At 38.9% G+C, this 23,900-nt stretch overlaps 7 protein-coding genes across 19 annotated transcripts in view; 3 read left to right on the top strand and 4 right to left on the bottom strand.

Annotated features, from left to right (window-relative positions):
- The window catches only part of LOC124411117 (trehalase), a 23,195-nt gene extending 19,458 nt beyond the window's left edge, over positions 1-3,737 (bottom strand). The window contains exons 1-2 of the mRNA XM_046890021.1: positions 3,362-3,737; positions 3,081-3,148 (exon numbers count right to left, since the gene is read on the bottom strand). The gene's annotated coding sequence lies outside the window, so the exon portion shown is untranslated. The remainder of the gene's footprint in view (positions 1-3,080; positions 3,149-3,361) is intronic.
- LOC124411120 (translin) lies at positions 3,101-23,311 on the top strand. 5 transcript variants are annotated; one of them, XM_046890028.1, is made up of 7 exons: positions 10,152-10,503; positions 10,606-10,705; positions 10,808-11,023; positions 11,108-11,187; positions 11,268-11,388; positions 17,433-17,438; positions 23,262-23,311. In XM_046890028.1, exons 1-7 carry the CDS (start codon positions 10,432-10,434, stop codon positions 23,294-23,296), a joined length of 630 nt encoding a protein of 209 aa, XP_046745984.1. In that variant the 5' UTR covers positions 10,152-10,431; the 3' UTR covers positions 23,297-23,311. The 5 variants fall into 5 exon arrangements, with proteins under 5 accessions (XP_046745985.1, XP_046745984.1, XP_046745983.1 ...); XM_046890027.1 differs by lacking the exons at positions 17,433-17,438; positions 23,262-23,311 and having other exon boundaries at positions 10,155-10,503; positions 10,811-11,023; positions 11,268-11,677; XM_046890030.1 differs by lacking the exons at positions 17,433-17,438; positions 23,262-23,311 and having other exon boundaries at positions 10,155-10,503; positions 10,606-10,712; positions 11,268-11,677.
- On the bottom strand, positions 4,670-9,685 carry LOC124411116 (histone lysine demethylase PHF8-like). 4 transcript variants are annotated; one of them, XM_046890015.1, is made up of 12 exons: positions 9,415-9,685; positions 8,747-8,832; positions 8,345-8,623; positions 8,143-8,284; positions 7,591-8,040; positions 7,319-7,520; positions 6,406-7,199; positions 6,287-6,337; positions 5,871-6,070; positions 5,570-5,772; positions 5,242-5,431; positions 4,670-5,122 (listed from the first exon to the last, which is right to left on the bottom strand). In XM_046890015.1, the coding sequence occupies exons 1-12, from the start codon at positions 9,528-9,530 to the stop codon at positions 5,043-5,045; spliced, it is 2,793 nt and encodes a 930-aa protein (XP_046745971.1). In that variant the 5' UTR covers positions 9,531-9,685; the 3' UTR covers positions 4,670-5,042. The 4 variants fall into 4 exon arrangements, with proteins under 4 accessions (XP_046745971.1, XP_046745972.1, XP_046745973.1 ...); XM_046890016.1 differs by having other exon boundaries at positions 5,871-6,046; XM_046890017.1 differs by having other exon boundaries at positions 5,871-6,037; positions 9,415-9,684.
- The window catches only part of LOC124411122 (BET1-like protein), a 26,718-nt gene continuing 15,334 nt past the window's right edge, over positions 12,517-23,900 (top strand). The window contains exons 1-4 of the mRNA XM_046890031.1: positions 12,517-12,775; positions 12,929-13,030; positions 13,111-13,274; positions 13,392-13,567. Of these exons, the coding sequence (XP_046745987.1) occupies positions 13,012-13,030; positions 13,111-13,274; positions 13,392-13,547 (339 nt within the window). The 5' untranslated portion in view covers positions 12,517-12,775; positions 12,929-13,011 and the 3' untranslated portion in view covers positions 13,548-13,567. The remainder of the gene's footprint in view (positions 12,776-12,928; positions 13,031-13,110; positions 13,275-13,391; positions 13,568-23,900) is intronic.
- On the top strand, positions 13,851-15,880 carry LOC124411118 (THUMP domain-containing protein 3-like). Of its 2 annotated transcripts, XM_046890024.1 has the most exons (7): positions 13,855-14,062; positions 14,145-14,257; positions 14,359-14,836; positions 14,932-15,110; positions 15,194-15,373; positions 15,447-15,584; positions 15,664-15,880. In XM_046890024.1, the coding sequence occupies exons 1-7, from the start codon at positions 13,969-13,971 to the stop codon at positions 15,778-15,780; spliced, it is 1,299 nt and encodes a 432-aa protein (XP_046745980.1). In that variant the 5' UTR covers positions 13,855-13,968; the 3' UTR covers positions 15,781-15,880. The 2 variants fall into 2 exon arrangements, with proteins under 2 accessions (XP_046745979.1, XP_046745980.1); XM_046890023.1 differs by having other exon boundaries at positions 13,851-14,062; positions 15,194-15,584.
- LOC124411119 (probable ribosome production factor 1) lies at positions 15,158-17,290 on the bottom strand. The gene is made up of 3 exons (XM_046890025.1): positions 16,641-17,290; positions 16,276-16,540; positions 15,158-16,192 (listed from the first exon to the last, which is right to left on the bottom strand). Exons 1-3 carry the CDS (start codon positions 17,212-17,214, stop codon positions 16,015-16,017), a joined length of 1,017 nt encoding a protein of 338 aa, XP_046745981.1. The 5' UTR covers positions 17,215-17,290; the 3' UTR covers positions 15,158-16,014.
- LOC124411115 (KN motif and ankyrin repeat domain-containing protein 2) overlaps positions 19,416-23,900 on the bottom strand; it is a 26,723-nt gene continuing 22,238 nt past the window's right edge. For all 5 annotated transcript variants that reach the window (XM_046890010.1, XM_046890011.1, XM_046890012.1 and 2 more), the window contains 2 exons: positions 22,615-23,218; positions 19,416-21,846 (listed from right to left, as the gene is read on the bottom strand). In XM_046890010.1, coding sequence (XP_046745966.1) covers positions 21,397-21,846; positions 22,615-23,218 — 1,054 coding nt within the window. In that variant the 3' untranslated portion in view covers positions 19,416-21,396. The remainder of the gene's footprint in view (positions 21,847-22,614; positions 23,219-23,900) is intronic.

Raw genomic sequence — 23,900 nt, 5'->3', positions numbered from 1 at the left:
AAAATCTGATTCCAGATCGGTTATCAGCAACCCCTAAAAACCCTTTGTGCTTTGCCCTTTATGGTAAAAAAGCATTTGTGGACTTTCTAAAGGGATTCAAGCTCATCAAATCCCGGCAGTCTACAGGTTAAATTGCAGCGTTCAGATGAGTCTTTATAATAACTACGCTTTTCACGTACGGCCCTGTCGAAAAATAAATACCGTCAAACTTTGTTATCGCTGTTATTCATCGTTAGAAATGTTAAACAGCAATGGGTACATAACTTTGGCGGCAATTATCATATTGTACTATAGACATAGGTTCGCCTGACAATGAGTATTGATATCTCTAGTCAACGATGATTAACGTTGACTATGATACGTTATACATATATAGTTATCTTTTGAAAACGGAATGAACGAATTACAGCCATACAGCAACAGGATGTTACGAGACGGGCCACCGTTCGAAACGATCCTATAGATGCCAATTCTTGACTGAACGAAATTACCTTCGATTTATAATTGCCGAATTCCTTGTTTATCTATAATTATCACCCTAGACTTGACCTCGATTTGCTTTTTTTACGAGTACGTATAATAATTCTAAGAACAGTGGGTCATCGACGTTGTCGCCATCGATAAAATTGATGCAATAATGACTAGATCAAATTGTGAGCCGATCATCCATATCGATGATCAGATTACACTCACGCTTGTAAATCCTAAGCGACTACTGATTCCAAGTATTTTTATATTCACCATCTTTTATGATGTCACTCTAATTGTAAGCCAGAATTAAATCTCTGGTATCATCTAGGCTTTGACAAACACTGAAATACTCTTGTTAAACTGTGAAAAAAGACAGAGATAGCGATACGAGTGGTTGTAGCTTAGCTGATATGATACCTAATAGGAAAAAATCTGGGTGAAAAAACAACATAATTGCCGATCAACAACAATAAATTGATTAAGGCATGCAGTAGACGACAGGAGTCTACGTTGACGCCGGCTCGAGGGTTATGATCATTTTTTTTATTTATTGGACACAACATTTGTTTGTTTCAAATTTTCAAATATTATGATTCGACAATAACGAATAGATTCACCGACACTTTTGCGATAAAAAATTTGAAAAAACGACTCTGACGTGCTCATGTTTTGTTGCTAGGGTGGCGAGTCTCGTTCGTTTTTATTTTTACATTCGTTTTTGAACGTTACCTACGAAGACTCGACGTAAAAGAAAGCGAATTGGTCCAGCTTGCCAGCATTGCTGGGAGCTTCAGCCTCGTAACAATCGAATTGTCAAACCTATCGAAAATCAGGAGAATGAGATTGCGATACGCGCTGGAAAAAATAAATTCGCGATATTAAATCTTTACAGTAACGGGTCAGGTATTATTTTTCATCAATTTTTACAATTTGCACGAATTATTATCTAATCTCAAGGTATAACAGGAAAATTAACAAATGAATGAAAATATTACAGTAAACAGTTTAGAATACCGACGTAGAAGAAGAATTTGTATTCTGTTTGTATAGATGAATGAAAAGTATACGAATTTCGAAAATTCAAAGAAGGGGAGAAATTAATGTTTGAAATTAATTAACGCTCGCTAATGATCATAATCGTGATAACTCTCGACGTTGAAAATAAATTAGTCGACAATCCGTCTTCGTCTAGGTTTTGTAAAATCCTTTATACAGGTAGATATACGGGCAGACATGACATATGTGAACATGCATATATACATAGTGTAAAACAACCCGCGAGACGAGTCATAGAAGTAATTAATTACACGATTACATAACGACGATGATGAGGAGGAGAAGGAGGAGGAGGAGGAGGAGGAGGTAGAATAGGAGACGAGAAGGGAAGGCTGTTGCGCAATATATGTACCCGTTCTTTGTTAATGACGAAGAAAAATAACTTTCCTGGCACAATGCCTTGCCAGTTTTCATTAGATGCTAGGTTACATACACGTATATGTATACATATCGACAATTGAATATGAAAAATTGTTGATGATGACCATATAAGTTTAAAAGTCGACGACTGTTCTCTTCGTACAAGGGCTACACACACATTTTCATTTTACTCGTTCAATTTAAAATTCAGATTACGAAATACCAATTAGAGCCAACATGCGGATAACTTTTTCATATAATTCCTCTTCGACTGCGAAAAGAGATATAAGAAGGAAAACCTGTATACGCAGGTGTTTTAATTGGAGATAATATGACATTGATAATGGTCTGAGTATTAGATTTTGGCGAACGTGGCATTACGTCATCCTTCGAAAATGATTGAATTATTTTCCCTAATATCATGATCACGTGATTCACCCGCAGCATGCGTGCAAAGTACAAACTAAAATTTTCTATTTTATTTATTCGTCAAACAATGTAAGGAGACTGCGTCTAAGCTAGCAGCAGCCAACTCTGCTGATAAGATTGGTGTCTGTTATGCTTGGACAGATGAGAAGCGACGCGATATGTGTGCCAGTATCACAAGTTCGCCTGGGGATTTATTATTTCTTAACTTTAAACGGCGCGACATAGATAATTAATTGAAACGTGGTAGACAGCTTGTGCCAAGATTTACACCGACATTTCCGAACACCGGATAAATCTCCTAGCTTGAGAAAAAATTTTTCGCAATCTAAAAAGAAACTATCAAATCCGAAACTGCTCGGCCTTCCAAATCGCATTCTTACAATAGTTATAATATACGCGCGGTGTAATTTGTGGTGGTAAATTTTTTTTTTTTTTTTTCTTCAAGCACGATCAGCATGTGAGCATTCAGCAAAACATAATGCATCACAATATCGCTAGCCTTGCTTTCAATGATTAGCGAATAGTTATTGAGACGCAACCGCGGCTTATGCGTTGTGTATCTTATAATGCGTGTAACAGACCGCAAAAGCGAGTCGCAACGCGATGAATACAGTGCGATCTGAATACAGATACGTATTGAAAACTGAATATGCATGGGCATAGAAAAAAAGTATCTAGACGTAAAACCACCGATATTAAAATTAAAACTCAAAGTATATAATGCATAAGTAGGTATGTATGTATGTATGTATGTATGTACTCACAAGAAATTCGATGCTGATGAAACGTGCGGAGATCTTCGGCAACTTCGTAGCTGATTGTCATCCTTCAGCTGAAAATTTTGAAAAAAAAAACGAAGAGTTGAACAACGCGTTTATTGTTGTGGTATTTCCGAACGGACAGTGAAAGCAATTATGAGAATGTGGAATTGGGAAAGGACAGAGCAATGGACAAATCAAGGTATCTAAAACGGGGATTTACGATACGGATCAAACGGTACAGATAGGTAGCAGGTATTTATAATTCTGACAGAGCCATAACTCACCTGTTCATATTAGACCAGCAGTCTAAATTAGGCCGTTTATTGCAAATCACCACTGAACTTAACCTCAAAATAACGCGATAGCAGGCGGGTTTAGTATGGAATCAAGGATTTGAGTCGTGATTTATCTCCGCCCGTTATCAGCCCTCTTCGCGAGCTTAATACGGACGCCTTGCTGCACAGTATTTACCGACTATTCACGATAATATTTCGTGCGCGCAGACGACGGCCAGTCATTCACGTACCCTGATTGATACCTGCGCCCGTGACGCGATCAGCGTTCAACGAAGCTGGCGAAAAGTTGGCGAAAACGGCGACCGTCGCGACGGTCGAACAACTACGCGAAGTAGAAATACGATGGAATTAATTCCCTGACCAACTAGCCAGCTTCCGTTCGCGCGCCGACTACGGCGATGAAGGAAAAACTGACCAGAGAAAAGGCTATCGGGGCGAATGCGTTATGCATGCGTTTAATTATCGCACTTTATAGTCTGCAGTTATACCGCAGAGGTGCGCACCGATAAAAACTGCGACAATTCAAATCGGCTTCTATTCGCCATCCGTCGTTCTTTGCGCTCTTCCGGTGCCCTGAACCAAGGGCAACGGCTTCTTTTGAAAATCTTTCTTTGTACCGATGAACCGGAAGTTGGTCGGAAGAGCAGTTGTGACGGTTAAACCGCCGATGCACTGATTTGACTTTCGAATAGTTCGACTGAGTAAGTCTGATTCTAGAAGCTCTACTCCAACCAACTCCTTTGTCTTTGTCTTCTTTGAAGGAAGTATAGTTTCGTCATCGCGAACAGAAAATTAGCGTTGGTTTTTTGGCGGGATTGGGCGCAATAAACACGTTCGTAAGCAATGCTGTTTAGCGAAAATTCTGCAATCCGGCGACGCAGGTGATTCTAAGTCCCGGAAAATTAGAATAACTGTGATATCACTTTATGAGGCACACGAGTTTCCTCGTGATTTCGACTCATATGAGTATGTTCCGTCGATTTGGGAGAAATTGAAGCGTTTTTGACTGCTTTGATACACGTGTACACAATTGTGAAAAATTGATAATTTCTGATCTTGTAGAACCACACGAGCACACGATACGCGAAGGAAAATTCCTCGATTTTTTACGTCACGATGTGGCATTCGCGAAAATCAGAATTTCAAATTTTAAAGTTGATTCAACTGTTTTCATTCCCGCCATATCGCGATAACTGCTTCGACACGAAAATAAAGAGTAATAGGTTTGGAAATTTAGGATCAACCTTTTATTGCAGAAAATTCGTAACGGAATGTGTGATGTAGTATGATTTTTTGTTCAAACTTTTGTTAATAAAAGTTATTAGATTAGAAACCAGTCTTAATATAGTGTTTTATTTTATCAAAGACAGTCGATTTAAAATATAATTAGAAAATTTTCACTCTTATAAGATAGTGCGTGTACACGCTTGTAGAGATAAATGCGCGATACTTTGACGACAATTCGTTTTACAATTTTTTTTTCTGTTCAATTCTTTAAATATATATATGTATAAGTCTAACCGAATATCTTTCTTGAAAAGATATACAAATTGTTCATATATTTACACATAAATATGTATGCGTTATACATATTATTTTTACAAATACACGGGGACACGATTGCAGTTCAAATTATTTCAGATTCAAATATTATCACCTGGTTCAAAATTCAGTGCATCATTTTATGAAGCTTCAAAATCTTTCCTAACCGTTGCTTTGCGGTTTTCATACCCTTCTTCGGTTTTCGTTCTGCAATAAAATGAAGTTATTTTAAATCCCGGGTATTATCTATAATAGTCATTAAAGAACTGCGCTCTTGGCGATAAATTGGTATATGTATCCAGAGATGTATCCGCCAATAAACTCACCAGCAGGAATTGGGGCCGCCAATTTTGCTTTCACGTCTTTTAACCGATTTGGACTTGTCAGTATCGAACCGTAGCTATCCGTCGTCGTAACCACCTCTTCGATCGGTGCAGGAACGACAATTGGCGCAGGTATAACCGGCAACAAGACTTCTTTTTGTTTTCTCTTGTTATAAGTACGTTTAGCCACAGGCTGTAAAAAAAAAGAAAGAGAAAAGAGGTGGAGATACTTTCGAAATGATTAGAAAGTCGTAGACCGAAAATGATATCATTCTCGATGTAAGAGCGGAACTTTTTACTCCGATATGTTAAGTGATTAAACCTCGCTCACATGTTGCTTGGCTCGTTTCGCGGCCGCAGCTTCCAGACCCTTTTCGACTGAGGTTTTCTTGACGCCCTCACGAGCCGGGCGGTTCGTTTTCGGCAATAGTGGACCGACTCTCGCCTTGGGATTCCAGGCTTCGTCTACGCGGCGTTTCCCCCGAGGTTTGAATATAAATTCTTCGTCGTCCGAGGCGTCGAGAGTTGGATAAACTGCGGCAATGGATGGAGATGAGCATCGTGGGTCGTCGAAAAATAAAATTAGGATATTCATTCAGCTTTTCGAGCTTCTGATAACTAATTACGCTTACTAAAATCCTCGTCCTGGTGAACTTTGTCGATATTTTCAATCAACTGATCGTCCTCGTCTTCCTGTTCGGACTTGGTTGATTTTTCGGGGCTTCCAGACGTCGTTGAGTAGCATTGCTCGCTAAACGACAGCATGCCGGCAATAGCCTCACGCGTTGACGGTGATGCCCTGCCAGAACTAGCCGTTTTCAATTTACACATACTACGACATCAAGAAATAAAAAACACACTACTACGGTATAACTAACAGCGATCTAGAAATCGTTCCAAATTCAAACTACAATTACATACGGTAACAGCCTACAAGTTTGAATATCACATACACGCGTCAAATGACGCGTTAAACCATAACGTATGGCAACGAATAATTAAAAATACAGGTGACACGCGGATGCATGCACACGTTACTCCTTCTTACCCGGTTGGCGGCGGCGTTGGTTGACCGTATTGCGAGACACTAGTCGGTGCCCTTGAAAAAAAAAATTATATAAAAATTATATATCTCTGTACCCGATCGACGGTATTTATTATCCTTACGCGGTGTCGACCCGTTGCGCGGCATTTCCCAACGTGTAAGCTGAGGCTTTGAGGAGTTCCTCTATACCGTTTTTGGGAGGATCGGTAAGGACGTCAACGTCGCCGTCAAAATCCCGTTTCAATTTTTTTTCAACCGACATACTTTTCGACGCCTTTGGATTTTGGTGCTTTTTCCGCTTCGGCGCTTCGTCGATTGTGAAGCCACTGTAGCTGCTCTCGTTACTGCCGTCGTGAAAATCATAAACAGAACTCTGTTTCCACGTCAATTCCTTAGGAGTTTCGATCAAGTGATCGGTTGTGAAATTTCCGAAATTGTTTATCGCTTCGTTGGTGCTTCTTATCACCTCCTTGTCCCCGAGCTTAAACTTAATCACCTTCAAACTTTGTTTCCCTAATTTAGTTAACGGTTTCGTTTTTTCGTTATCGGGAAGGGTTTTTTCCTCCGAGGGTACGTTTGTCCTAACGTAAGGATACATTGATGGTTTTGGCAGTGTGAGTTTTAGCGGGGGTCTATTACTAGGCGAAACGTCGTCTACTTCGATTTTCGATTCTGATTTTAACGTCTCTTTCGCGTTTACTTTCACTGGCTTTACAGATATTTGATCGGCCACGTCGTAATCAACGAAATCTTTGTTCGACGGCTTTTTTCTTTTCCGTTTACTCTCGCGTTCCGGTTTCGGAGGGTTTAAGGATATTAAGTAACGCTCCGCGTGCCTTATATCCTTGCTAAAGTCCTTCAATAATTTCTGACTGTTTATCGTGTGCGGTATTTGACCGCGACTCGTCATGTTGTACTGAAAAGCAAAGAGCCCTTTGTTTAATGTGCCCCAAGCACGTGTCCGGAAATCAGCAAAGAAGACAAAGAGGATACAATTATTCATCATAATATAATGTTTTCCGATTTTATTCTTACGTCTTTGTCGGTGTTCCACTGTTTCAATATACTTAACAGTGCCTTGACACCCTGCAACAAATACGGTGGGCATTTCTTCTCCTCGTTATTCAGTTCCTTTAACTCTTTGAGTAGTCGCTTGGCGGCAAACCAATTGATAGTCTCGAAACCAGGATATTGAAATTTCGCGGGAGTTTTCATTTTCTTTTCAAGTTCATAGATCCTGAAATGAATAATATACCGGTATTAATTTATTCCTTCCATCTGTAATAATATCCTTTTCGTATACTCACTGAATTTGCATAGGTATATTGAAACTGTGTAAAAAATTTCCTCCGAAGACCAGAGAATCAACAGGAGTCAAAACAGCGTGGATCCAACCAGTCGGTATCATCATTGTCTGTCCCTGTTTAATGATGCATTTATAACAGGCATCTGCTTGGTCTCCAAAGAATGTTTCACTCTGGCTAGAACTACACATCCAATGCTGATAAAGTTGAATGTTTGCCGGCGAAGGTCTGACAAGGTAGAATATCTTTTCGCCCCTTAGCACATGATACCAAACAGAAGTGCCACCAAAGTCAATGTGAAAATCTGTGAAACTGTCCTTCACCCCCATCAGGCAATATTTTTGTACTTCCGGCCTTTTCAGTTCGCTGTCTTCAGGCCAGTCTCGAGGCCACACGGAATTTACCCAATCCAATTTCCGTGCTATGTAAGGGGCCTCCACCATAGGAGACAATCTACAAGAATTCTTATATTTTATAACACAGACGCTCAAATGCCTTCAGAATGAAAATCAAATATTTCTGAGGCATATGTGCTCGAAAAATCAATTAATTTACCCTGTGTTCGTAAATTCTAGACTGATCACATTCAGGACTCTCGTACGGCATGGATCGTTATAATATTCGACAAAATCGCGAAGCTTCATCCGCACATTGCTCTGTTTGGTGACATCGATCACATCCATCTCTCTATCTCCACCTGAGCAGTATGAAAAGTTATCGGCAATCCAAAAATCCTGAATATATATTGAACACTTACCGATGTAACTTTCAACGTCATAGACACTGAAGTTTGCAGGTGGAACAGTCATGTCGAGGCCATCTTTGCCGTCAATGATAACAGGTGTTTCAAATCCATGTGTTTGTAAATATTGCAGTGTCAATTGCTGGCCTCTGACATGTTTGATGATGTCATCAGACTTTGAAAAATGCCGAGACTTCAGCTCCCTGATAAAAACAGGCGTCCCAGTCTGGACTGCCTTTGAACTTGCTTCCGACTCGCCATAATCGTGCCGGTGCCAGTTCATCCTGGTTTTCACTGCAATTGATGAACAAAAAAAACTTAGATCCAAGAAAAAGAAACCTTGACTATTAAGATTATCATTTTTCCATATCTTTTCTCATGCTTTCTTGAAACTAAATATGTCACGGCTATACTCACTCAGCGATGGACCGTTTGTTTCCACACAAGACGGGCAGTGATATTTATCAAGGTCTGTTGACGAATATTCCTTCACCGAAACGCATCTGTTTGAATGAAATAATGTTATAACAGTTGTTAAACAGCTTATAGGGGTAATTGGAAGATAAGTTAGAGAAAATATGATAGGTTTATTAAAGAAAGTCTGAGAACATCAGAACAGTTTGACCTAACCTAAGTTTTGATTAATAATTTATATTTCATGGGTTCGTTTGACTCGTTAAAAACTGTGCGAACAATCTCAGCTCAACAATCGTTTTTGATTTGTCAAATACGCATCATATTTTTAATACAGTATATTTTCGAAGGATAAAATCATTCGTAAAGTTTAGATGCTTTTAGGTTATGTCAACAAAAATAGAGTGTAAATATCAAGCTGTCGAAGTTTAGACCTGCGATTTCCACGCTTTTCTATACCAAATTATTGCCCAAGTATCATCATAGTTATAAAACCGTTCCACAAGTACTCACAAAATATTTTGACAGGTTGAAGAGATTCGATTATCGAATATGAAAACATTGACATGAGAGGTTCATGACGCGGAGTAGCCAATAGACGCACTTTTTATAAACCGAGGAGCTTGAGGAGCTTCGTTATGCTAGCATCGTATGGGATTTAGGTGACTCACCCTCCGTGGTACCATTCCTTACAAACATCGCATTGTATCATAAACTGTTCGGGAGTGTAAGATTGTCCGCAGAAACAATACGTTCCTGGCTGCGAGCGGGCAGCTCCCAACTCCATTTTGACAATTACTAATATTGGGCGTTGTTATTCCCAAGCTGATTCCCGTTACTCAAGGTATTCAAGGAATTGACCCCTCGAAGCTGCGGCTAACCGTTACAGTTCCATTTTCTCAGCTGACTGAAAATTCCGAGGGATTCTTTTAATTCAGCATTTCTAGAAAAATCGAACCCTCGGCTCACTGACTCGTGAAACGAACGCCTCTTTACCAGCCGCGGCGTCATGCCATTCATGATCCATGATCACTGATCACCGATGGAGCGTCAAGTCACTCATTTAAGGTGACATCCTGTTTTGTCGACCGACCAATTTCAAAACATTCTTTTCTCAAAATCTTTGCTTCACTCTACTTCTGTTTTTTTTCTTATCAATCCAATTCCTAATTACAGAATTCATCTTTGACAGAGGGTGCGTCACAAAGAATAACGCCATGTCGAAGTAAAAAATTAACATTAGTGTGTGTGTCCAAAATGGCAGCCCAATAGACGTATGGAAAGCCTGCGCGCAAGCAATGTTTTCAATATGATACGAAGTTTGAAATTTGCCCCAAAACCACAAATTTTAACGGTCAATTTCTGCCTAAGACGTTGATTGAAGATTTAGCAATGCCAGTAAAGCTTCGTTGTTAACGGACCAAGTTCTTTGTCAAGTGACTCGAAACGCGAATCACTTTACATCTAGTGACAAATATTCGAAATGTGCTGGAATTGGCTGCACTGACTGTTCACAACCGATTGCAGCGTTCACGTGAACTATTGCTATCAATATTTTGTGCATCTCGTGTGTATGCAATATTGAAGTTACAAATTGACAGGAAACCGGCATTCGGATTACTTTATCACAAACACGGCATAGTTCATACGGATAATCGTAAACGTAGATTCGAACCCCACACATCAGGATGTCGACCAACGTAACGACGATTTTTAACTCGTTCCAAGATTACCTCAATACGGAACAAGAACTCCGTGAGGTACGTGTTTATAAACAATAATAATACGTGGCGTGACAATATAATTAAATCAATGAATAAAATAACAAATAACCTTTACACGCTTTTCATGATTTCTTTCAGGAAATCCGAACTATCGTCAAAGAGATTGAACAAAGTGCAAGAGAAATTCTGATGGTACTTCAAAATATTCACAATGAGAATATGTCCGAGGAAAACACTAGTATGCTGTAAATTTTTTAATTCTATTACCATCTCATTTTTCTTCGCTCAGATCTACTTATTCTTTACTGCACATCAATTTATTTGCTGTTTACTTTCTCAGTAGTTTCGGAACACTGCGCTAAGGCGAGGTGTCTGTTTGAAGATGTACGAAAGGGCTATGCCAAACTAGCCGTTGTTGTTCCCGAGAATCAATACTACCGATTTCATGAACATTGGCGATTCGTCACGCAACGCTTATGCTTCTTGGCTTCCCTCACCATATATCTAGAAGTCAAGATCCTTGTGCACAAGGACACAGTTGCAGAACTTTTGGGAGGTACGTTGCCAATGCCAGTATTACCAAATTATTATCTACAGTGTTAATCCATAATTATTTGTGTAATCATCTATCAAATTTAAGTAAAGAGCAATCGAGAGGAAGGATTTCACTTGGATCTTGAAGATTTTTTGATGGGACTTCTGCAGCTGTCTTCCGAATTGGTATTTACCAAAAACTACTATTATGTGTACAAATTGTTAATCTGTAACCGTAGTACATTATTTATAAATATTTTTTCTAGTGCCGGTTTGCTGTCAACAGCGTAACAAGGGGCGACTATGATCGACCAATAGAAATATCCAGGTTCGTCAACGAATTGAACGCAGGATTCCGACTCCTCAATCTGAAAAACGACTCTCTTCGTAAACGGTTTGACGCCCTGAAATACGATGTTAAAAAAATCGAGGAAGTCGTATACGACCTCAGCATCCGAGGACTAAAACCTGCAGCACCGCCTGCTGCAGTGGATTCGAAGTAGAAAGGCAATTCAACTACCACAATATATTAACTATTACTGACGATACAAAGTGAGAAGCTGCACCAGCATAGGTTTCCCAGCAAGGGTAAACATGTGGACACAATTCAACTTGCTTTCGATAATCTCCTCAAAAATCATCGCGACGGAGTACGACAGTGCCCAATTTTTGTAATGCCTGATACCAGTTGGTAATAAAAATAACAACTGTCGTTTTACTATACACAATTATTTTAATCCCAGCAACTAACTCATTGTTTCATTACAAATTCTTTATTGCTCAGAAAAGTGGGTCGATTAGTATCTCCTCAGTTAACTGTAAGAATATTAGAAATCTTCTCTTCTTTAAGACAATTGGCATAGTTTTAGAGTTTTTCGGTTATTCCTCTGATGAGAAAAAAATCGTGAATTTTTTTCACCGTTTTCGGTTCGAGAATACGATGTATTTTTATTAATTCATTGATTACATCTTGAGATATCGTCTACGTTTCCAAAAACAGTTTCGAGTAGAACTTTTTTTTAATAAAAAAAGAAGAAATGTAATTATAAAATATCTTACTGTTAATCTACCATTGCTGCCTCGTATTGCATTCAAATCTTAACCGTTCAAATATTTATTCAAAGGAAATAGTATATTGTGTAACAAGGAAGTAAACTCAGTCTTTTCGGGCCGAACGTAAGTTTGCATTACGAAAATTTTCTTGGTACACATGCGGAAAGAATCCTGAAATATTGAATTTTTTCCCTAGTGGATTACGTTGGCAACGGAGAATTTCACAAGCAGCCCATAGCAGGAATGCTTTTTATGAGTGTTCAAGCATGCATGGAGAAAAGCAGTGTGTAATTAATTCTAAATTACCATGTTTAAAAGGTACAATATTTAATGGCAGTCGAAATAATACGTTCTTTCAGATCGTACCTATAATTCAATCTGAAGCGCGATATTCAACTAAATGGGGAAGCCCCGCGAGGAATATGGCGACATATTAATATATTGGCAATTATAATTTTTTCCCATTCGGTTAGATTAAATGACAGGCCATAACGTTATATTAAAAAGATTGAATCAGCGTAGCCATAAGGAGGCCATAAGGCTTTTGACCAATCAGAGATTCCGATAGCATTCTTACGGTTTGTTCAAAGGCCGACGATCACAACTCGTTACTTGTTGTGACACGTCACTGAGTGACAATCAGCTCGCAAGAGAACGAACAGACACGTCATATGCGATGTTTGCGAAATTTATACGCTCAAATTTGTAGCAATCGAAACAGGTAATAAGTAAAAACTTGATTGCACAGCTTGAGGTAGTTTTTATTTTTTATTTCTGTCGCTTGACATCCGTCTACGTAAAAAATAAGAGAAAAATATTATCTAATTTTGGGGTTAGGTTTAGATCTTAAGTAATTTGAGTCGTTGTGTTTCAGTGTTTTGTTTCAGAAAAATGAGGAGAACGTACCCGACAACTGATCGAAGATAGTCCTAAGAACATTTCAAAATTGCTTCAAAAATGAGGCGGTCGCATTCGGGTTAGTGGGGTGTGCTTAAAATGAGTAAACAAATCTTCTCTGTCGGGTTAAAACTAAAGATGTTTCCTTCCCGTTTTCAGGGGGGTATGCCTACGGGCCGCTGCCAAGCACCTCTCACGATGCTCTGGAGGAAGAGAACGAACGAATAGCCGACGAGCTAAAGGATAAAATAAGTCTCCTGAAGGCAGTGTCCATCGATATCGGTACCGAGGTTAAATACCAGGAAAAAATGTTGAACGGAATGGTTAGTACGAAGGCTCAATTAACAGAATTCGGAAAATTGACCTCATAGAATTTAGGGTAACTAATTATCCAAACTACAGGTTGTATTACAATTATTTTTATTGAAATTTTGTTTCAGGACGAAGATTTTGAGAGGACGAGTGGCTCCCTGACTTCTTCTGTGGCTAGAGTATTGCGTATGTCCCGGGCAGGACATAATTATTACATAATTTACCTTTTCCTTTTTTCAATTGCTGTATTTATTGTGTTATGGCTTGTTCTTAAATTTAAATAATTACCATAAGGCATAGGAACGCGCACTCTCATTCCATCCCTTGACTAAAGAATATATTCTTATTAATTCTGTTCTTATTAATATATTCTTCAGTAAACGTTCCACGGCATGAATGGTACGTTATTGGTGAATATGGTATTTCTAATTCTAAACGTTATATGTAATAGAATAATTACTTGTGTTATCCAAATGTAAAATAAAAAGAACGTTTATTTTCAGCATCTCGTTATTATAAAAGTCCTAAACTTACTTGGAATTTGAATTTCAATCCGTTGAGTAGTTGAAATTTTCAATTTTCGAACGTTCTTTTTTTCTCCCACATGACGGATTGAACTTCCGCCTTTTTAATACAAACTCCATATACTTACGCGTCGCATATCGGCATCGTGACTTTAAACTCGTTTTCCAGTGCGATTTAACGATGACGGATATAAACGAATCTGACTTGTACAAGCTTTTTAAGAAATCTGAAGAAGTTGAAAGCGTTTATACGATCGGAACTACCGTAGACACAGGTATGTACATACAACGCTTAATAATACACGTGTTACAGCGTTTGTTTTGTTTCTTTAAACATAACCTAAACGTGTCACGCAGGTTTGGAATGGCAGGCGGTTGACGAATGCAAAGAGAAGGTGGACACGACTTTACACGTTGTCAAGGAGCGTGGAAAAATTTATTTTAACATACGTCTGGATCAATTTTCAAAAGTACTATTGCCAATATTATCATGATCCCGGTATTCGATCGTCTTCTGTACAAATTTTCTTCTTTTGTTTTCTTTGCAAAAAAAAAAAAAAAAAAAAAATAGGTAAAAGAAATGAGATCGATTGACAATATTTTCCTGATATCTGATGTCCGGCAATTCAACTTCGCAAAAGATGACGGCGAAACTGATTTAACGTTGATTAAAGATGCAATAGAGAAAGATCTCAGGCTAGAAAAGGGTTTGGAAGCATGGAAAGCAATGACGGGCTTTCGTGGCAAGCTTTACCCTAAAGAAGAAGAATTTAAAAATGCAGATAAACTGCTCAAGGCTGAAAAAAGTCAGCCACTGGAAAATGAAGTCATCGGGGATGTTAGGAAGGGAAGAAAACGCGGTAGAGATCCGTCCATATCCACTGAAGAAGACATCCTCAAGTACAGAGTGACTTGCGAAAGGACAGGTTCTCACGCCTTTGAATCTGGTCAAGTTGCCAGAGTAATCGGGGGGGAATTACAAGATAAATATCACTGGCTAGTCGATTTGACTATGTACCATTTGGAAGTCGTTTGCAACCTAGTTCAGAGTGGGTTTCTTCAGCACGGTTAAAATGTTAAAATACATAGCGAGATTTATCCTTCGATAATAAAATTTTTTTGATCTACTAACTCACATTTACAGGTGAGCTGGCAACCTGTCTTCGCATAACTCACGAGTCCAAACATCGCCGTAATATTATGCACTTTGGCCCAACTACGCTGCGAGCTACTGTGTGTTACAGTTTATTACGACTTGCAAATCCAAAGCCAGGGGATATCATAATCGATCCAATGTGTGGAGGAGGTTCCATACCGATCGAGGTAGAATCATTTTCCTGAATAGATTTGATGAAACAAACACGGCTGTCTTTCAATATGTTTAATACGCCATTAAATTTTAACAGGCAGCAATCGCTTTCCCGGATACATACGTTTTATGTGGGGATAATCATGAGAAAGCCGTTGCTAGATCAAAATTAAATATCGATGCTCAATCGATCAATCGTAAAACAGAGCTGATCACGTGGAGTGTCGCAGAATTACCGCTGAAAGATTCTTATGTTGACATTGTGGTAACCGACATGGTAGGCATATCATTGTTTATGTGCCAGCACAACGATTGTCTTTTGTTATTGTTCGTTGTTATCAAATTTTCAGCCATTCGGAAAGCGAAGTGGTTCAATGACGGACAACAGAGTGCTTTACAAGCGTTACATTATAGAGTTGGCTCGTGTTGCGAAACTAGGTACAGGACGTCTGGTTCTACTGACTTACGATCGCCGCAGCATTCAAATGGTAATTGAGCTAAATTTTCATAACATAAAGAATAATACTTGTAATGCATTAGAAAATTCATTTTTTTCATTTCTTGAAGGCTTTACAAACCGCATGCAATTTATTCAAAGTGATAAAAATGCTCGGTGTCAACATGGGTGGGCTGCACGCAGCTGTGTATGTTTTGAAGAGGACCAAGTTACCGTATAACTCGTAGAAAAGTACTTTTTCAACTTTGCAATACTGATAAGAATCAAGCACAAGTTATGAGGATACTTTGTTTACTGTAAAGTGGAAAATATGATCTCCATAAACATCGAATACCAAGATTTAAAATTACTTATGTTCATGTACCTAAACGTATTTCAAAGGCTTCAATTGTGTGTCCAGTCAAAATCATCATGCATATGTATACAAGGCATAAACGGCAAAAACGAATAGCGTCTATTCACTACAAGAAGAACTTTCTTCTACTAGTTTCCATGGCGTGTCGACGTCCTTGTATTATCCATTCGTATTCTCCATATTTACTGTCAAACGTCCCTCGCTGCAGAGATCTCAATTTCAGGGTAAATCTCGGGCCCAATTCTCTGAGCTTTGCTTTCCCCTTTTTAAGGTCAAACTCGTATCTGGATGGATCAAAAATGGATACATTACCAATTATATCATTGAAAATATGGTTAAAATGAAAATTAATCAAGCTCAATTCTACCTGTGATGTCTAAAAAAAATGTAATCTCGTTGATTGTGAAACGTGACTGCCCTGCGTCCCTTGAATTCGGGATCGTAGTGAAACAACGCTCCGAGCATTCTTCCAACTGAATGTCCTAATCTAGTCGTGAAGTTGTTTAAAATAACTTCTGGACGATGCTCAGTTATTTCTTTATGCGACCGCTTCAGCTCTGGCGTAATTTTAACATTACTAAGTTTGAACTGGGCCGTTGGACCATCGGGCAGATGCACAACAAGCATCCCATCTGATCGGCGCTATTAAGGAAATGTAATAACAAAATGACAAAAATTCAAGCATAATAGATAAAATACTGAAGACAATTTTAATGCCATTGAAAAGGATACTCGGCTGTTTCATATTTTCATTAATCACTATCAAGTCCGTGAATCCCTTGGCAATTGCACTTTTAACCATTTTCTTGACACCCGATCTGTTTCTGTAGAGCGATATAGAGTTTGGAATGATGCGAGTCAACTCGCGCCCAAATATTCTCGTTTTCCTGAGAGGATTGTCGGAGTAGGTAATGAGAACTTTGGGCTCGTACGTGTGTTTGTAATAGGATGCGAACTCGTCGTGTTCAAAATCTACTTTGACCTCAAGATTTTCCTCCGCCTCAATATCTCCTTGGATGGTTGTCTCATCCTTTTCACGCAGACTTTCGATGGTGTGAGGGACTTTTTTGGGCTCGCCATCCCTCTGCCGCTGTTTCCTCTCTTCTTTTTTAGCCTTCGCCTTTTGCCTACGAAATTGTTCGCTTTTTTTATGGCGAACTATTTTACACTTTATGTGATTAAAGTTGCTGTCGCTCGGCAACGATACTTTCGGCTTTTCGGGTGGCGCGATCTCGTTAACTTCAGTTTCTTCCTCCAATGAGACCTCACGTTTCAGTGGGTTTTTACGCAGATTCTTCAACTTCATTTTAACTTTCAATTATGAAACAATCTGTTTTTTCAAAATTTCACAATCTCAGTGCACGCAAAACACCATGCGTAATTAATTTTAGGTTATGTTTTGAGAACATTAGACCATGGATTATGTATTGCACGATTTTGTCACTGCGCATGCGCAATATGTGTACTTATAACTGTTCTCTATTTTTTGAGATTATTTCATGATTCAGCAGATTGATACAGTAGCGTTCTGTAGTACCGGTTTGCCTCTGTACTACCCAGGCCGAGAGATGTTTTCTTGCTAGTTTTTTCAATCCCAAGTCCATTGAAAGGACAAGATTTGCGATTTTTCTCCTTTTCTATTTCCCATTCATTCTCACGCATATTCCATTCTGCCGGAAATCGTTAAATAAATCGTTGACTAAAGACTATTAACCTCGGTTACCTTGATAGGTTTTCTGTGCCTTATGGGATTGCGTGTTAAATAACTCTCGCCGATAAAGAAGCTACATGATCGGCTTCTTATGGCACTAGGCCAATAGTTGTTTTTCTCAAGGAATCGTGGTGTCAATATTATATTCGAAACAATTTCGTAATCTCCGAAATCGCACTGAAATTAGTAATATTGGAATAAAATTCTGCATTAATAACCACTGGTAGACACGAAATGTCATTTAGGATTGCAGAAATCTCTTTGTAATAAAAATCACATGAAATCTTAGAAATGGTAAGAATTTACTTGTAAAATTATTTGTCAAATAATCTTTCATAATCACTCTATAAAATGTAAGTAATCGTGAAATATTCTAATCGTGGTGTGAGTTTTTTCTCAGTGAAACTCCCTTTGCCGAAGGCCCACTTACCCGTCGAGTAAACGGTGAATTGAGACGCACGCCCGACGCTGCAAGCAACGGCAATTCTGTATACAACCGTAATCAAATTTCTGTATTTCCCGCGCGTAGCTCCGATTGCTCGACAACTTGGCGGATGAGACAATTCCAGGAATCGGAGCTCCGCTGAAGATCCGCGTCATTCGCTCTCGAACAGCTGGAGTAAAATCCCGGTCGACAGCAGTCCGAAATTAAAATCGCGATACTCATCGACAGTCTGTGTAACGTATTTTCATAAGTGGTTGTCGAAAGATGAACATCAAGTAAGTGGAAGCATTATGGGCGTGTGGCTCAAAGAGGAAATCATATCGGTGGTAACTGTATTCAGTCGGTTTAAAAAACCAGTTACAGCACAAAAAGAAAGAGAGAGTCTCGAATCGAGTGTTATTAAGTTGCATATTATTTTCTACACAGCTTTGATAGCAAAAGCGTATTGTGATGAGAAAATAACCCGATAATCATCAGTTACGATTTTCTTTATTTTTTTTTACTTTTTGCCACGCGTGACCTTCGTTGGGTTCCGTTATTCTTTAATTTCGGATCGCGGATCGATCGGTCTCCCAAATTGATGTACGCGTTTGAAGAATGCAATTTTAATTGACCAAGTATGGCGTGTGTGGTTCGTTTTAGTGTCGTTCTTTGTGTATACATGTATGAAAAAAAAGAGTCTCGGTTGCATTCAACGAGATTGAAGTTAGTAACGTTATCGTAACGAAACATTGGGGGAAAATCATTATTTTCTTAATTTTACAATGATTCTGAAGGAACTAATACTTCGAAATGTGAGTGCGTTTTGTTTTATTATTGTTTACTGAATTTTAGAACATTCCAAAATGGCGAAATAACGGTTTTTCCTCAGCATGAATAGTTATGATTACGTTACTAACTTCACTATGATCGCAATCGAAGGTGCGTCATTTGCGTGTGTTGTGCGTGCGTAACTGTCGAAAACGATATTGTGTTTATCGACGGCGAGTATTTTTTTGATTCTCGAATCCGTGTAGTCAACTGATCCCTAGTTCTTGCTGCTTTACTAATCAAAAAGTTGATTAGTAAAGCAGACTTTTATAACAGCAAAAATTTATCTGTCAAAAAGGTTAATTCGAAGTAAGGATTAATTTTCAACAGTTCACGGAAAGATGATAATTAAAGACACGATAGAAAAAAATCCACCCGGATTATCTAAATTGTAATAACTATATATTACATACAAGATACAAAGGCACAAACAATTAAAACACATTTCTATAGTAACTAGAATTTTTCTAAACATTTTCAGATAGAACATTATTATTCATATTTTCAATAGTAAAATTATTATTTTTCTGTTTTTTTTTTCTCAGTGACATATGTATATCTATTATAGGTATGTGTTTCTACGTACGTGCAGTGCACGTCGTATATTCGCCATGTATATATAGATATACATGTATTTACGTGAATAATATACTCGTTATATTTTCAACTTATATAATTTGATATAAATAACTTAGTTTCATATTCACAACCATCTAATAAAAATCTTACACGAGGTGCAGGTTTCGTACAGACAATATAGCTGCCTCGCATCAACGTCTCCCTCTCTCTTAGTAAATACTCTCCTCTAATAATTCGAATAGAATTTTGTGGACCATTAAAATCCACGTGTTTCAGTAGAAACATGACAGCTACTACGTACGGTAGTGTTTTAACAATCGTTATTACCATTATTTATTCTTCTTACATACAACATATTACATCAGTTACCGAGGAACGCACCCCTAACATAGTAATTCTCTTTATCCGAAACATTTGACTGTTTCTTTCTATCGTTTCCCTTCTGTCGACTTGTTCCATCTGTACTGATGTGTCGTTTCAAAAAATTTTCCAGCCAGTTCCACGTCAATATTTATATTAAGTCTATCATCGTTATAGGTGCTGATTCGTTTGATCCCAAATTGATATTTTAGGCCTTTTCAGTCTATTCGCAATTGGCATGAATTTGATAATGGTAAATGTTTATAAATTTGCAGAAAGATGAAGATCAATAAGCCCCTGGTTTAATCGCTTCGATATTTAGATTGGAATGTACTTTATACGTTACTCTGTAATCTGTCATTAGAATTCTCTACGTGTCAAACAGTGCGCTGGAAGACCATTAACTTTATTCCTCGTGTGACAGTATATTATGCCTACGTTGTTTGTGAACATTTCAGTAATCGACAAAATGCAGGGTTCAATTAGAGTACCACCTGTTTTCATGAATGAATGTTTGTGCTCTGTTCTATGCATACCTATATATTATCTTTCATCTATAAGAATAAGTCTGTATGTATCAAGTTTCTTCACAGTACTCGAAGATTCGATACTCGAAACTCTTAATATATAACTATTCAAATTGTAAATTTTACTTTCTTGTAAATCAGAATCGATTCGAAGAAGTACAATACCTATATTGTATAACAGGCAAGACACGTGCCGTAGATAATTAATTACAGCACCACTTGAACAATATTTTCTTTTATTCTAAGGAAACAGTAATGAGAAGAGTTAAAAAAAAAGATCAAAACAAACAGACGAAGCAAAGAAAAGAAGAGAAATTGCATTAATATTAACAAAAATGTATACGTAGCGTTTACCTTAATTTGGAATGAAAAACAATCCTTAGATATTATATACAAGAGTCCTAATCTACGATCGACTCAAAGTAAAAAATAATATTTCTCAACTTTGATTTACTTGCACGACATATCTGACGTATCTCACTGTTAGTGAAGTTTGACATAATTCAAAGATCATGCGAAATTATAGGAAATCATTTTGAATTAAATGTGTACTTTTGTGAGAAAACACATTTACGCGCACACACACACACACATGCACGCACACACGCGTAATGCCAGATAATTTTTTGAATAATCAATGTTACAAAAAGATCGTGAAAACGTTCTGAAAATGGAACGAGTAAAATTCTGCTTAATCATGAATAATACGTATTCCGTCAGGCATACACGTACTGTTGTAACCGTGATATTATCCGGCATCCTTAAACATATATTCACGGAATTGTTTCAACATCATATCTGAAATTATCGTCAACTTTCGAGCAGCCATTGGTTTCATAAAAAAAAAGGTGAAATAAAGTAAATTAAAATAATACGATAAATAAGAAATCGAATGCACTCCTCTCCTACAGGTGTCTTCCATCTTTTCTAGATATGTGTTGGTATGATACAACAGTCTCCTTAGCAGATCATAATTCAATGGTGATCATCAGATCGGAAATCCTCGCATTACAAACGTCGTTTTCTTAACTTATAATTGTGAAAAATTCGTCCGGTTCACTTGGACAAATATTTCGTCGAATTCAACGACATGGTTGACGAATGAAACCTTCTCGATGGTGCCGGGCTCACGGGCGCCGATGGCGATGGGCCTCCGGTTGGTGTCGTTGGTTGGGAGCCTCGGCGGCTTCTCCTCATCGAGGAATACGGACTTATTCCGCGATTGACGTACTCGTGGGCGTAAAGCAACACCCCGATGTCGCGGTTCCCGGCTTCCAGAGCGATTTTCAAAGCCGAGCTTCCGTCCACGTCGACGATCGACGAGTCGCAGTCCGGATGGGCGAGCAGGAGTCGCACGATCTCGGTGTGCCCGTGTTCCGCTGCGCACATCAACGCCGTGCTGCCGTCTTCGTCCTGGATGTTGACCGCGGCACCGGCGTCCAGCAACAGCTTGGCCATGTCTTTGCGCCCATGAGACACCGCGAGCATAAGGGCAGTTTGTCCGTGCTAAACAAAAGAGGGAATTAGGATGAGAATCATTTTAGAATTTCCAGGAAGCATCGGGTTGTACTGTTTCGATTCGCTTAATGTGCTACCCTGCTGTTAAAGTTTGATAATTTTAGTACGTTTCTAGAGTAATTTTGACAAATTTTAACACGTTTTTAACCTTCAAAGTGAAACGCGGAGTCTTTCGCGCCTTCCCTTTATTTTGGATATTTAAAATGATCCAAAAATTCTGAAAACATTCGGAAGTTTTTGTTCTCGCAGAGGGAAGAAAGCCGCGAGTTTTCTTGTTTACGAAATATACACGTAACGAGAAATTACGCGAACACGAAAGACCCCGTGATTCACTTTATAAAGGTTAATTTATATAACTTACACAGTGTATAGTGTTCAGCCATGAATGATTATACTCTCCCGTTATATCAGATTTTAAGTGTCAGAATAGAACGCTTTTCAAATTTCATCAAAATCGTTCGAAACGGTTTCGAAGTTGCCGCGTAAAAAGTATTGGAAAACGTCAATTCCAGTAAAATCAAATTAGTAAAACATGGATGTTTGAACTAATGATGAATCATGGACTGTTTTTCAACTTTCAAAGCTTAAAGCCAAGATAAAAGTATATAGCATCTTCCTAGTAACTTCTCAAACCAGTAACCTTCTCGTCGCAATACCATTTATTCAAAGGTAATTTCACAATAAAGCGCGACGAGATAGTACCCCCCCCCCCCCCCCCTCCGCCCCGCCCCTTTAAATAGATTTGAAAATGTTTACCTGTTTTGCGCGAACGTTGACATCCGCCAATTGAAACAGTCTATTAGCGACAGACGAGTGTGTCGAGTTCCGGACTTCGGCGAGGGCAGCTAACATGACGGCGGTATAACCGGCGACGTTGGCTCTGTTGATGTCGCAAACTTTGGAATCTAGTAGAATTGACACGACGTCGAAATTCCCGTGGGAAACCGCGTAGTGCATGGCGGTGTTGCCACTAGCGTCATTCATGTTGACAATATACTCTAACAAAGAGCTGGAAGTTTCCTCGAAGCAGTCCAGGTAGTCTTCAACGTCGAGAGGGTTCGCGGTTGCCGTGCTCGAAACCTTGAACCATTCCTGCTGTATTATTGTCGTCGCGTTTTTTATCTGATGACTGATATTCCGACTGGGCGATTTTTTCAGATTGTCATTCAGCACTTTCATGGCTGCGCCCATCTCTCGAGAGGGTTTAACTTTCTGTCTGGGTTTTTCTTGGATAGGTTGGAACAACGCCGAGTCCGGCAGACCGTGCTTCTCTTCAACTTCGGACTTTTCCCCTGCGGGCGATGATTCCTCAGATGATATTTTCTCATCGTGCACCTCATCCGCCTCCGAATTCTGGAGTCTGAAAGTCAAAGCATGCGAATAAAACCAAATCACAACGCGAGGCCATGCACCTGTCCAAAACAATGAACGCGTCTAAACGACGCTTCATGAACAAATTTATAGACGTCTCGGACTGTTTTTGTGTTGCACGATGGGTAACTGCTATATATATGTATACGAATGATATGGTCTCATTATAGAGGTATACAATTCACTTTCCACGAACAAAGGAAACAATGAAACTATAAAACAAGAGCAGAATACATTTTTCACCGTAAATTCCGTTCCCATAAACGGGAAGCAGCAATTCATGTACGCGGTTTCGAGACGGAACATCCTGGCTCGACTGAATTATTCAGGAGAAAACGAAGCTGCAATGAAAATGGAAAGAGCAGTGCAATTACCCAATTTCACTCTCACAAGGCGCTCCCAATATGTCGCTAGAATTTACAACGGCTAGATAATTATTCGGAAATTCGGTTGAACACTGCTGAAGCATCGATGTCCTTCGCTCGATAAATTCTACTTTTTCACTTATCCACCATAGCAAGCGGCAACCCGGAGCAGACTAGTGACGGACAACAGTCTGACTGCCTTGAGAGTCCCACAAGGGTGAGAAAATTAGCCTGTGAGTCGTGCAAAGACCAATAACAACAATGCACTGCTACTAGCCGGACAAAAAGTATTGATCGAAAATAACG

Source organism: Diprion similis, chromosome 10 (assembly GCF_021155765.1).
Source record: "Diprion similis isolate iyDipSimi1 chromosome 10, iyDipSimi1.1, whole genome shotgun sequence".
NCBI classification, from domain to species: Eukaryota; Metazoa; Arthropoda; class Insecta; order Hymenoptera; family Diprionidae; genus Diprion; species Diprion similis.
The sequence above is the reverse complement of the archived record's forward strand: the minus strand, read 5'-3'. Positions and strand labels throughout refer to the sequence as shown.

Coding starts and splice junctions, on each gene's coding strand:
- LOC124411120 (XM_046890026.1), top strand. CDS start 10,432: ATGTCGACCAACGTAACGACGATTTTTAACTCGTTCCAAGATTACCTC. Junction 10,706..10,807: donor TATGTCCGAGGAAAACACTA/GTATGCTGTAAA, acceptor TTACTTTCTCAG/TAGTTTCGGAACACTGCGCT. Junction 11,024..11,107: donor AGTTGCAGAACTTTTGGGAG/GTACGTTGCCAA, acceptor ATCAAATTTAAG/TAAAGAGCAATCGAGAGGAA.
- LOC124411118 (XM_046890023.1), top strand. CDS start 13,969: ATGACGGATATAAACGAATCTGACTTGTACAAGCTTTTTAAGAAATCT. Junction 14,258..14,358: donor GTCTGGATCAATTTTCAAAA/GTACTATTGCCA, acceptor AAAAAAAAATAG/GTAAAAGAAATGAGATCGAT. Junction 15,111..15,193: donor GAGGTTCCATACCGATCGAG/GTAGAATCATTT, acceptor AAATTTTAACAG/GCAGCAATCGCTTTCCCGGA.
- LOC124411116 (XM_046890015.1), bottom strand. CDS start 9,530: ATGGAGTTGGGAGCTGCCCGCTCGCAGCCAGGAACGTATTGTTTCTGC. Junction 7,521..7,590: donor AATATACCTATGCAAATTCA/GTGAGTATACGA, acceptor TATTCATTTCAG/GATCTATGAACTTGAAAAGA. Junction 5,773..5,870: donor TCACCAGGACGAGGATTTTA/GTAAGCGTAATT, acceptor CCATTGCCGCAG/TTTATCCAACTCTCGACGCC.
- LOC124411119 (XM_046890025.1), bottom strand. CDS start 17,214: ATGAAGTTGAAGAATCTGCGTAAAAACCCACTGAAACGTGAGGTCTCA. Junction 16,541..16,640: donor TGAAAATATGAAACAGCCGA/GTATCCTTTTCA, acceptor AGCGCCGATCAG/ATGGGATGCTTGTTGTGCAT. Junction 16,193..16,275: donor ATTTTTTTTAGACATCACAG/GTAGAATTGAGC, acceptor TGATCCATCCAG/ATACGAGTTTGACCTTAAAA.